At 38.4% G+C, this 13,488-nt stretch overlaps 1 protein-coding gene across 3 annotated transcripts in view; it reads left to right on the top strand.

Moving 5' to 3' along the window:
• LOC133559275 (inositol polyphosphate-5-phosphatase A-like) overlaps positions 1–13,488 on the top strand; it is a 453,585-nt gene that overhangs the window by 329,467 nt on the left and 110,630 nt on the right. For all 3 annotated transcript variants that reach the window (XM_061910884.1, XM_061910882.1, XM_061910883.1), the window contains 2 exons: positions 7,697–7,792; positions 13,153–13,227. In XM_061910884.1, coding sequence (XP_061766868.1) covers positions 7,697–7,792; positions 13,153–13,227 — 171 coding nt within the window. The remainder of the gene's footprint in view (positions 1–7,696; positions 7,793–13,152; positions 13,228–13,488) is intronic.

Here is a 13,488-nt window from a genome sequence, read left to right as displayed (position 1 = left end):
GTGTTGTGCGTGAGTTTCTCAGTGTTTAAGTTGCACACAGTGGATCACCTCCATCTGTTGAAGGACCAAAGACAGAAGGCTTGGGTGTGTGTGTGGGTCTTTGGTCTTTTGAAGTGGGCCAGATTGCTTTAACTTCTCCACTAAAAGGACCAGCTGGAATAGAGAGCTCCTTTAAACAGCCGCTTCCAACTGCGACAGTCATGAGATTATCCTCCATTGATGCATAAAGCCAGCGCTTTCCTCTGCGACCTCTCATCTCAGCCCCCAGCTTCTGGCCCTCCACAAACACTCATTGTTGACCTGTGACACATAATGCAGCAATGCAATGCCGAGTCACTTTGCAGAATCGGTTAAAATGCCCCAATGAGCGAAGAAATCTTACCTGTTACGGGTAATATCACTTTTGGAGATCAATGGAAGTGCCTCTACATCTAATATGCTTTGTAGAGCCAATGATCACTTTTAAAAATGTGGTGGAGTGGGTGCACTGATTTGGCCTTACGTAACAGCCTTGTCTTGGTCTTTGGGGAGCTACATCGTAATAGAAAAACGGGACACTGGGGTGAGTGAGGGCTGAGCCTTCACATTGTGTTACAGGAGGGGGAGCTGTGAACCATCCTTTCCATCCACTGAACCATCAGCTGCCACCATTCACTTTAATGCTCACATGTCGGCATGCCTTAATTCTACCAAAAGATATCCTCCTCAGAGACCACGTCTTCTGCCGTGGACATTTCTGCTTTGCAAAACAAGGATTTTTTTTTCCAAAATGTGTAACTTTGACAAAAAAATCAGACAAATCCATGCTCATTATTCTTTTTAATATATTTTTTTCTGAAGCTTTTCAAAAAACAGCCTTCCCGCTGATGTGGGTTGCAGTTGAATTGTTTCGAAAACCAAAACGATAGTCCCAATTTGAAAAATTCAAAGTTATTACAAAAAGAAAATTTTGATATAGACATTTTTTTACAATTTTTTGCAGCAAAAACAGATGACTCCAAGTTTTTCAAAAACAGACTACCGTATTTCCTTGAATAGCCGCTGGGGCGCTAATTAATTTAAAACCTTTTTTCACTCCTGCGCTTTTTCAAGGCATGCTAATACTTTTAAAACCTCTTCTCACCCCTGCGCTTACCAATGGCATGCAGTAAAAAATTGAGTGCGATAACAAAAAAAAAAAAAAAAACATTTTTTCCGCGGCCCGGTGGTTGGGGACTACTGCTCTACAACATGTCATCGCCCCCACCTTTACACCATGCTATCTGCGTGCCGGCCGGACGCATGCATTTTGCTGCTTCTCATACGAGATTGCAATGCACACTTGGTCAACAGCCATACCTTTTACACTGATGGCTGTGATATAAACAACTTTAACACTCTTACTAATATGTGCCACACTCTGTGAACCCACACCAAACACATTTCTGGAGAACATTGGCTCTGTAACACATTGTAAACGCAACATAAGAATTACCCAGAATGCCATGCATCCATGACTCTTGGCAACCCCAACCCCGCCCACCTCAACTGACGTACGTATGTTGCATTTATAATGTGTTACAGAGCCGATGTTCTCCTTAAATGTGTTTGTCATTTTTGTTTGGTGGGGGTTCACAGAGTGTGGCGCATATTAGTAAGAGTGTTAAAGTTGTTTTATATCACAACCATCAGTGTGATCTGTATGGCTGTGGAACAAGACCCCTGGTTTACACATAGTAAAAGCAAAAAAAACTCCTCCGCCATTTTGAAAAAGACGGCAGGGGAAGCGTCACTCGTGACATCACGAATAACAATATTGCGCTAATAAATTTGGGACGCGAGTTTGACCCGGCAGTAATTCAAGGCAGGCGCATATTGCATGCTCGGCGGCAATTCAAGGAAATACGGTAATCTTAAATAGTGCAAGCCTGTTCCTAAAAAAAATATTAAAAACAAAGCAATACTTTCAAGAAATGCTCATTCCATCACAATAATGAATTCATTTGTTTGGGTGATCTATTGTAGGAACACTGTATGGCAGCTTGTTTTAACTTTTGAATGGTCGAACACAGCAGATAAAACACACGAATCAGTTCGCCATCCGAGCGAGTAGAGACTACACACGTGTTACGTACATTTTGTTCACAGGCAATGGACACAAAGTGAGCGAACACAGGCGCGGCCATGATGGATGGCGCCGTCAAATTCCGATGCACCGATTGGTCTGATGAATGTGTCTGTTTGTGCCAGAAAGAGAACACGGCACATGTCGGATTCATAACTGAAACAGAATACTCAACAGTGAAATGCGAAAGATAAAGCGTTTCTTTCGTAAAAAAAATATTTTACCTCCTTGTAGAGAATAGTGTCAACTATTTTTGTGGTAGTCATAGCTCAATATATTCAGATTTCAGGACATACACTTTGTCAAATACTGTTTTCATTGAGCTGTTTTATTTGAACTGACCTTTTCCTACTGGTTTATCACAAATAGCATTGTCTTGTATTTGGTGAATTAATCCAAATGGAGACACACTCACTCAAATCCCCTATGAGGTAGTAATGGTTCAATGATGACTAAGTGATTGTGTGGCACTGATACTGTGTTGGTGTATCATTATTGTCATCAGCCATCTACTGGGCTTAGTATTTACATTAGACATGCAAATAACTAATAATTTGAAAATACAATTACTGTATTTGTTATCTGTGCAAAAAGGAATACGAAATGCAGAACTCTGGTTAATAAACCGAAGAGTAAACAAGAAAATAAATGTATTTACCTTATTTGGCACTATAAGAGGTAGTGACTTGTCCAGGGTGTACGCCGCCTTCCGCCCGAATGCAGCTGAGATAGGCTCCTGCACCCCCCGCGACCCCAAGAGGGACAAGCAGTAGAACTCATCCTATATATGTTGCATAATCTGCAATGATACATATACATTCTTAAAAAAGGCAAAAAAAATAGTTTGCATAGATTTAAAAACACATCTGTTATCAATTAGTATTAACATGTATTTTTCTTCTTCATTGTATATCGTTTTGCTCTGTTTTTCAACTGTTGCTGCTTATTTTACAATGTACTTTGTTGAAAATTTTTGAATTTTTCAGATGCTTCTCCAATTATTTTCTTAAAAGCTGCCACTGTCCTATTAGTATATGCACATGGCACATTTTGTAAGTCGCTGTCCGTGGGTCCATCTTTGATATATGATGGTACGTCCACATCGCAGAAAAGCTGCCTCCACTCCAGACAATCCTGCCTGTATTGGTCACATCATAACAACATTAGGTTTCGGTAGCGCTTTTTTCGGTGATCAAAGTCTGTTTTTGGCATCCACAATTTTGATGCATCATTATAGTAGTCAATAGTGGGCAAATAATAGGCTATCTATCCATCTATCTATCTATCTATCTATCTATCTATCTATCTATCTATCTATCTATCTATCTATCTATCTATCTATCTATCTATCTATCTATCTATCTATCTGTCTATCTGTCTATCTGTCTGTCTGTCTGTCTGTCTGTCTCTCTCTCTCTCTCTCTCTCTCTCTCCCTCTCTCTCTCTCTATATATATATATATATATATTAAAGTTAAAATACCAATGATTGTCTCACACACACACACATATATACATGTATATGTATATATGTATATGTAACAAGGCACATTCTTAATCAAAAAACTTTACACACTCTTTATTGTACACTTGTTTTACCATATTTGAGTTACTGTCTAGAAGTTTGGGGAAATACATACAGGACGAACATCCAACCACTATTCATAATGCAAAAAAGGGCCATCAGACTGATACATAACACAGGACCCCGAGAACACACTAATGGATTATTTATAAAAACATTTGATATAAAACTACCAGATCTCATCCAACTCAAGACTGCCCAAATGATTTATAAAGCAAGTAAAGATTCACTTCCAACAGGGTTACAGAGAAGATGTTTACAGAGAGAAGGGAATTATTATTTAGGAGGAGAACTACTTTTTAAGATCCAATATTGTAGAACAACGCAGAAACGAATGAGTATAACAATAGCAGGGGTTAAAATATGGAACTGTTTAAAGGATGAAATAAAACACAGCACCAACATAAACCAGTTTAAAAAGCTTTTTAAATCATTTATCATTAGCAAATATAAGAAAGAGGAGCAAACATTGTTTTAGAAAGACAATAATATATAATATGTATATAAATACAATTTATGATTTCATAATTATACATATAGGTTATATTAAAATGTATATATTACCACTTTATATGGAATTTAAATAAATTGTGTATATATAATATATACAAGTGTACCCCGCCTTCCGCCCGATTGTAGCTGAGATAGGCGCCTGCGCCCCCCGCGACCCCGAAAGGGAATAAGCGGTAGAAAATGGATGGAATATATATATATATATATATATATATATATATATATATATATAAGTGTACAAATGTATATGTTTGATTTAAATGTTAAACTGTGTATATGAGACGTGTGCTACATATACGTTGCTTATATATTGTTTAAAAAAAAAAGTAATATAAGTGAAGCATGTTTTAGAATTTATATATTTTGAACCTTGTTCTTGTTGTGATGGGGTAGGTTTATATAAGCGTTGCTTCAACCTACACCCTTTCGGCTCAATCATTGCTCAAATGAGTGTTGTTGTTTTTTTTTGTTTTTTTTTCTTCCTTTTTCTGTTGTTGTTCTTTGTTTTATGTGAAGATTGCCGAAATAAAATACATTGATTGATTGATTGATAAAAAACAGTAGCGAGCTGAATGTAGATGAATGGAACGGAGTAAAAGTAGCGTTTTTTTCTCTATAAATATACTAAAATAAGAGTAAAAGTATGTTGCATAAAAACTACTCTTAGAAGTAAAATTTATCCCAAAAGTTACTCAAGTAAATATAACGGAGTAAATGTAGCGCGTTACCACCCACCTCTGGATATATATATATATATATATATATATATACCGTGTATAAGCGGTAGAAAATGGATGGATATATATATATATATATATGTATATATATATGCACAATGTATATATATGTACAGTATATATATATATATATATATAAAAATATGTATGTATTTTTATATATATATATATATATATATATATATATATATAAATAAATAGATGGGCTTCACGGTGGCAGAGGGGTTAGTGCGTCTGCCTCACAATACGAAGCTCCTGCAGTCCTGGGTTCAAATCCAGGCTCGGGATCTTTCTGTGTGGAGTTTGCATGTTCTCCCCGTGAATGCGTGGGTTCCCTCCGGGTACTCCGGCTTCCTCCCACTTCCAAAGACATGCACCTTGGGATAGGTTGATTGGCAACACTAAATTGGCCCTTGTGTCTGAATGTGAGTGTGAATGTTGTCCGTCTATCTGTGTTGGCCCTGCGATGAGGTGGCGACTTGTCCAGGGTGTACCCCGCCTTCCGCCCGATTGTAGCTGAGATAGGCGCCAGCGCCCCCCGCGACCCCAAAAGGGAATAAGCGGTAGAAAATGGATGGATGGATGGATATATATAAATAAAAATGTATGTGTATGTATATATTATATATAATATATATATTCATATATAAATATGTACATATACATGCATATATGTATGTATATATACATAAATATGTATATAAATATACATGTAAACATGTGTGTGTATGTATATAAAAAAAACAACAACTAATTTTTGAGGGGAATCTGCTTTTATATTGCCGTGGCAGGCCGCCACGATTAATTACATATTGGGGAAACCCTCTATGGCAGGGGTGTCGAACTCAAATACAGAGTGGGCCAAAATTTAAAACTGAACAAAGCCGCGGGCCAAGGTTGAACAAATTAACCTTTAAATAGGGACCCAAACAAGTTTTGCATTGAATATTAAACAAATAAGGCTTATGTAGCTTTATAGTCACAGACAAAATCGAGTTTCAAATTATAATAATGAGTATAAAATATAATTTGCTTATCAACTAAAATGTAAATAAAAATTGGGGTAGCGGGGTTTGGTGGTAGCGGGGGTGTATATTGTAATGTCCCGGAAGAGTTAGTGCTGCAAGGGATCTGGGTATTTCTTCTGTTGTGCTACGGTGCTGATGTTGTCCCGAAATGTGTTTGTCATTCTTGTTTGGTGTGGCTTCACAGTGTGGCGCATATTTGTAAAAGTGTTAAAGTTGTTTATACGGCCACCCTCAGTGTGGCCCTTATGGCTGTTGATTAAGTATGGCTTGCATTCCCTTGTGTGTGTTAAAGCAGCATATATTATGTGACTGGACCGGCACGTTGTTTGTATGGCGGAAAAGCGGATGTGACGACAGGCTCTAGAGGACGCTAAAGGCAGTGCCTTCAAGGCACGCCCCCAATATTGTTGTCCGGGTGGAAATCGGGAGAAATTCGGAAGAATAGTTGCCCCGGGAGATTTTCGGTAGGGGCACTGAACTTTGGGAGTCTCCCGGGAAAATCCTGAGTGTTGGCAAGTAAGAGTATCAGCGGTGAATGCAGTGTTACAGAGGCATCGCCGCTGTATAATACCGGCGGGCCAGCTCTAATCTTAATTTGATATTACCTCAAGGGCCAAATGAAATTACACGGCGGGCCAAATTTGGCCCGCGGGCCCACAGTTTGATACCCATGCTCTATAGGATGTACGCTCTTTATATTTTGGACCGGTATTCATTTTAGTTTGCTGAGTAATTTTTTCTTAAGCATCTCAATGCAATATCGCTCATATTTCATTGGTTATTAATATATTATCCATTCATCCCTTTAACATGTTTTATTTTTTAACGTGAGGCACATTGCTGATATTAAACCAATTCCACTCTTAGCCCATGAGATGCTTGCTAAAAAAAGGTGGGAAAATATGATTTTCTGAGGCTGTGAGAACAATTACTTTCTGACAGGGAAAGTATCTCTTACCCCTCTCACTCGCTTCTCCTTTGGCCTATTCATTGCACAAAGCTGTTTAAGCACACTTAAGCGCATTAGCATTTGGCTGCCAGGTGACCATATTGACCCTGCATTTGGATGGTCTAATGACTGGAAGATGGAGCAATTTGTTCGGGTTTTAGAAAATAGCATGTGTAGATAGACTGAGACAGGCATATTGAAACGGGAGTGAGGTACTTGGGGGAGTTGGTCCACTTTTCTCAGAACACAGTGTTTAGTCTAATCTACTGGGCTGTTTCTTTATGGCCAAAACAGGACTTATTTGCAAAATTCCACTCCAAAAAGCCCTTTTCTGTTGGTTGTATTGGCTTGAACAGATTATCTAATCTGTGCTTTGAATTTCAATCAGATCATCCAATGTCCGCTGTGTGGTATGGGAACCACTGGCTAACGGATTACCTCATTCAACTGTCTTCAAACACAGATGGTCGCATGTTTAACTAATTGTTAAAAGAGTCCACAAAGGGGAATTTAACCCTGCACATGCAGTCCATGGGGTCTTTACATAGGCCCAGTCAAAGACATGGCACTGTGAGGTGAGAAGGTGCTTTAAAAATAAAAATAAAAAAATATTTTTGAGTTTCAGTGCTGCAATAAAGTGTTGATGTACAAACGACACAATGTGCGTGGTTTGGATGTGGATTACAATAACTGTCGCATCATGGAAGCAGGGAACCATTGCAGTTGTCCATATTATCACAAACACTGTACATGTTTTTTTTTCTGTCCCATGCACCTACAGAGTCTCTGCTCCACCACCACCATGCAGACTGTCCGAAGCACGGACACCAATGAAGTCAACAAGCTCATATTCAGAGAAAGTGATAATGACAGAAAGGTAAGCCAATTTGAATACTTGCCATATACTCAAGACTTTTCAAAACACTACCAAGTTTAACATTGATTGGAAACATTGGAAAACATACTTTAGAAATATAATTTTTAATGAGGACTGAAGTCGGTAGAATTTTGATTTGAAATAAGAATTATGACAGTATAATGGAATTCTTTGTTATTGGATTGTATCTTGAAAATGGAGTGCACTAACTGCACCCTGCCTCTGCTGTTTGATCTTATCTAGTTTTCAGTTTGAAAAAGAGCGCCATGACAACAACTCGTGGAATTAAAGTTAAAAATTTTAAGGACCAATGATTGTCACACAGACACAAGGTGTGGCGGAATTATTCTCTGCATTTGACCCATCACCCTTGATCACCCCCTGGGAGGCGAGGGGAGCAGTGGGCAGCAGCGGTGGCCGCGCCCGAGAATCATTTTTGGTGATTCAACCCCCAATTCCAACCCTTGGTGCTGAATGCCAAGCAGGGAAGTAATGGATTCAAACTAAGTTTATACCCACTAAGGATGGGTTCCGCATAGGGATGGGAGATATAGCCTAAAATCTATATTCCAATAAATATTGCAGCCTCTTGCAAACATGATATACATCACAATATATTATGTGGTGTATAAATTTTAATCAAACAATTTCAAAACGGGTTTCAAAGGCTTTGATTTAGCTGCTGACGTATGCGTTAAAATATTGTATAATTTCCAGTTGTATTCTGTTCTCCAAACTATTATTAATCTACTTGCTAATTTACTGTTAAAAGTTGATTCTTTTTTGCTATAACATGGTTTGATCTACACATCTGTTAAAATGTAATAAGCACTTGGATATGTCACATTAGTTGTGGGCTATACTCCTAATGTGGGTATGGATCCAATACCAAGTAGTAACAGGTTTATACCAATGTTCACGCTTATACCAATGTTCACGCTTCAAATTTTCAAAACTGTTAAATGGTTACATTTTAGATCGCAACTGCAATCTGAAAAAAAACACAGGAAGGCGATGTAAAAATATTACTGTATGGTATACTTATTCCTTTTTTACATACAAAATGTATAATATAGTTCATCCATTTTCTATTGCTTGTCCCCCTCGGAGTCATGGGGGTTCTGGAGCCTATCCCAGCTGCATTCGGGCGGAAAGCAGGGGACAAACTGGACAAGTCGCCACGTCATCGCAGGGCCAACACAGATAGACAGACAATCATTCAATACTGCAACATGATTAAACAACAGCTAAAACTACTATTGGCTTTTAATTCCTGAGTTTGTAAAAAAAAAAAAAACATTTGAGAAATAAAAATATCAATCTAATCACTATGGTTTCAACCTCATGGGCAAACTAAGGCCCAAGAACCATGTGCGGCCGGAAAAGTTTTTTAACCTGGCCCGCCGGACGTCTCCAAATAATTATTTTAAACCTTTACTATCGAAACTGGAGCTGCCATTACCATGTGCAGTATATTTTTCAAATTAACGTAAGAGAGTATTTCAATGGTTGGAATCAGTGCTTTTGAGTGTGTTACGGATTAATACGGTAATCTACGTCACAGTCGCTCCAATTTGATTGATTGATTGAAACTTTTATCAGTAGATTGCACAGTTCAGTACATATTCCGTACTAAATGGTAACACCCGAATACGTTTTTCAACTTGTTTAAGTCGGGGTCCACGTTAATCAATTCATGGTACAAATATATACTATCAGCATAATACAGTCATCACACAAGTTAATCATCATAGTATATACATTGAATTCATTCATTTTCTACCGCTTATTCCCTTGTGGGGTCGCGGGGGGCGCTGGCGCCTATCTCAGCTACAATCGGGTGGAAGGCGGGGTACTACACCCTGGACAAGTCGCCACGTCATCGCAGGGCCAACACAGATAGACGGACAATCATTCAATACTGCAACATTATTAAACAACAGCTAAAATTACTATTGGCTTTTAGGTCCTGAATTTGTAAAAAACAAAAACATTTGAAAAATAAAAATATCAATCTAATCACTATGGTTTCAACCTCATGGGCAAACTAAGCCCAAGAACCATATGCGGCCGGAAAAGTTTTTTAACCCGGCCCGCCAGACGTCTCCAAATAATTATTTTAAACCTTTACTATCGAAACTGGAGTTGCCATTACCATGTGCAGTATATTTTTCAAATTAACGTAAAAGAGTATTTCAATGCTTGGAATCAGTGCTTTTGAGTGTGGTACGGATTAATACGGTAATCTACGTCACAGTCGCTCCAATTTGATTGATTGATTGAAACTTTTATCAGTAGATTGCACAGTACAGTACATATTCCGTACTAAATGGTAACACTCGAATAAGTTTTTCAACTTGTTTAAGTCAGGGTCCACGTTAATCAATTCATAGTACAAATATATACTATCAGCATAATACAGTCATCACACAAGTTAATCGTCATAGTATATACATTGAATTATTTACAGTATTTACAGCAGATGAGGCAAGGATCAGACTGGGTAAAGTTTTTTTCAGGCAGCCAGCCTGAAACGTGAGTGTCAGGGAGGGACACGGAAGCAGATTTCTACAACAAAGTTCTGCTTTGCAGAAAAGTAATATTATATGGATTATTATTATATAGATCTTTGAGTGTATTTTTGTCATTTGCGTTCATGTTTTGCCGTGTTTTTTGAACATTTGTTGCATTTTGCTTTATTGTAAGAGATCGACCTTGAGACGGTTGTCTGGGGAGTAAAGATGTGAGTCGTTCATGTGTTCTTAATATTCAGTGTCTTTTTGTTCATATATATTATTTTTTTCATATAAAATATTTTATTCAGTGAAAAGGCTGTAAATGTGCATTCAGTATTTTGAGGTGGTCTGTCATAATATTTTTAGCATTCCATCCGTCATATTCTGAGTGTTTGTATTGCGTTCAGCTTTTACCCTTTTCTATGGCATTTTTATGACTTTTTTTCACTAATGCTGAACAACAGGCACATGTTTAACCAATCACACATATAGCAGATTGTGTGACAATTTTTTTTATATTCTCAGTGACATGTTAAAAAATAGAAATTAAATAATAAGACCGGTGAATATTGTCACACGATAGTCAGTCACTCTGTTACACAGAAATATCTTGCTAATTTTGGTCGGTTATTTATAAGTCCCTTTTTATGCAGTATATTAGTATAGTTGAGTACTTACAGTATGTTTGTTATTAGCCTGACCTAAGCCTTTATAATAATCTTTATGATTAACAAATGGTTTCATATTTTTTCACAAGGTTGTAAACTGCAAGTAGGTTGGATATAATTATTGAATGTCATTAAAATCAAGGTAAGATTTCTAATTCAGTGTTAATATTTGAGTGGGTGTCAGGCTTCTCTGCAGTGGAAAAGTTGAGCCTCAAGGTCAAAAAGTTTAAGAACCCCTGGTGTATATAACGCCTTGTAAATAGGCACACAGAGTCAAACTCTCTTTTTAAACTCTGTTGCCGGGCATAATGCGCCAACAACAGCCCTACGGTCCAACATCGTAGCCCCACAGCGTTCGCCACAACAACCCAAAACTTGCCACTATGTACCAATGATGGTTACACTAAGTGAGTTGCATTCAAAAACTCTGAAATTGTGAGCTTCAACGTTAAAAAACAAGCAACTTTTTTTTTGTAGGATTCTCAGTGTTTGATATTGTTGCTGGTTTTGCTGAAATAATTATGACAATTTGTTGTGGAGATGTTCCTTTTTTTTAAATATATTACTTAGCATTGTATTTCTATTATTTGGGTATTAATACAGTATTATGTTCATCTTGAATGTCACAAAAATTCCGTAAAAATATGTCTGCTGTCCATTTTTCATGTACTGGTTTGGGCACCGTTTAAACCCCGGCACTAAAAGTACCGAATTGGTACTATTGGTTAAAATGTAAGCAATAACCATCCCTATTCGGATCTCAAATATGCCACAAATCTTCAGGGCAACATGTTTCTGCTCAGTACATCAATGACATCAAAACTAAAATGTACAACATTTAATTAGACACGTGTTATAAACATGACAATTAATACAAATTGATTGGTCATTTCTTTTGTTAGTTTATTTATATTCACCTCCAAGTCCGAGTCCATGGTTCTCGCCCAGAAAAGTGTGGAGTGCCATCTCCGGGTTGGGGAGGAGACCCTGCCCCAAGTGGAGGAGTTCAATTACCTAGGAGTCTTGTTCACGAGTGAGGGAAGAGTGGATCGTGAGATCGACAGGCGGATCGGTGCGGCGTCTTCAGTAATGCGGACGTTGTACCGATCCGTTTTGGTGAAGAAGGAGCTGAGCCGGAAGGCAAAGCTCTCAATTTACCAGTCGATCTACGTTCCCATCCTCACCTATGGTCATGAGCTTTGGGTCATGACCAAAAGGATAAGATCACGGGTACAAGCGGCCGAAATGAGTTTCCTCCGCCGGGTGGCGGGGCTCTCCCTTAGACATAGGGTGAGAAGCTCTGCCATCCGGGAGGAACTCAAAGTAAAGCCGCTGCTCCTTCACATCGAGAAGAGCCAGATGAGGTGGTTTGGGCATCTGGTCAGGATGCCACCCGAATGCCTCCCTAGGGCGGTGTTTAGGGCACGTCCACCCGGTGGGAGGCCACGGGGAAGACCCAGGACACGTTGGGAAGACTATGTCTCCCGGCTGGCCTGGGAACGCCTCGGGATGCCCCGTGAAGAGCTAGACAAGGTGGCTGGGGAGAGGGAAGTCTGGGTTTCCCTGCTTAGGCTTTTGCCCCCGCGACCCGACCTCGGATAAGCGGAGGAAGATGGATGGATGGATTTATATTCATTTTGGGCAGACTTGCATGAAAATGAAATATTTTAAATAAAATCTGCCCGATTGTAGCTGAGATAGGCACCAGCGCCCCCCGTGACCCCAAAAGGGACAAGCAGTAGAAAAATGGACGGATGTATGGAAATCTATTATGTGGTACTGGTGTGAGTTTGGTCCAAATCTACATAACATGTTGAACCTCTCTGAACTGTGTTTATTATGATTATAATTATAATCATAATATATATATATATATATATATATACATAATTAAACAACATTTAATAATAATTATAATAAGTATTTATAGATTTTTCAATGAAACAATATTGTTTGACAATGTTTCCAAGCATGTTCTTCAATATGCATAATAAGTGTGATTATTACAGGTAGGTTTCGTGAGGAGTGCAGTGGGATGTGATAATATAGACACATGTAGAATTAACTGCTTAACACTGCTGCGCTCCACTGTTCATTAGTGCTCTAATTACTAAGTGCTCATCCCATTAGTATTGGTATTAATCAGAGCCCCGTCTCTCTCTTGCCACTGATTCAGGTTGTTCTTCAGCTGGAAAAGAAGCTTTTTAGTTATGTCAACCAAGACGTTTTCCGGGAAAACAATGGGACCTTGGTAAGTCAACCGAACGCCTCTTACCCTTTTATACAGTATGTTCATTCTCTCAATAATTTTTTTTTCATTGCAAGTCAATTAGTACAGGTTTAATTTCTTGTATTGACCTGTAGGCTTGCTCTCCCTAATGTCTAGTAGCTATGGCTGCCATCGACTACACGCCACATTGATTTTCTGTACATAGAAAGCCTATTATTCAATATCAGTCTTTTCAAGAAAAAAATGTAGTCACACTTTTTCATTAAAAATGTGTTTAAATGT

The sequence above is a fragment of the Nerophis ophidion genome, linkage group LG09, assembly GCF_033978795.1.
Source record: "Nerophis ophidion isolate RoL-2023_Sa linkage group LG09, RoL_Noph_v1.0, whole genome shotgun sequence".
Taxonomy (NCBI): Eukaryota; Metazoa; Chordata; class Actinopteri; order Syngnathiformes; family Syngnathidae; genus Nerophis; species Nerophis ophidion.
The sequence above is the reverse complement of the archived record's forward strand: the minus strand, read 5'-3'. Positions and strand labels throughout refer to the sequence as shown.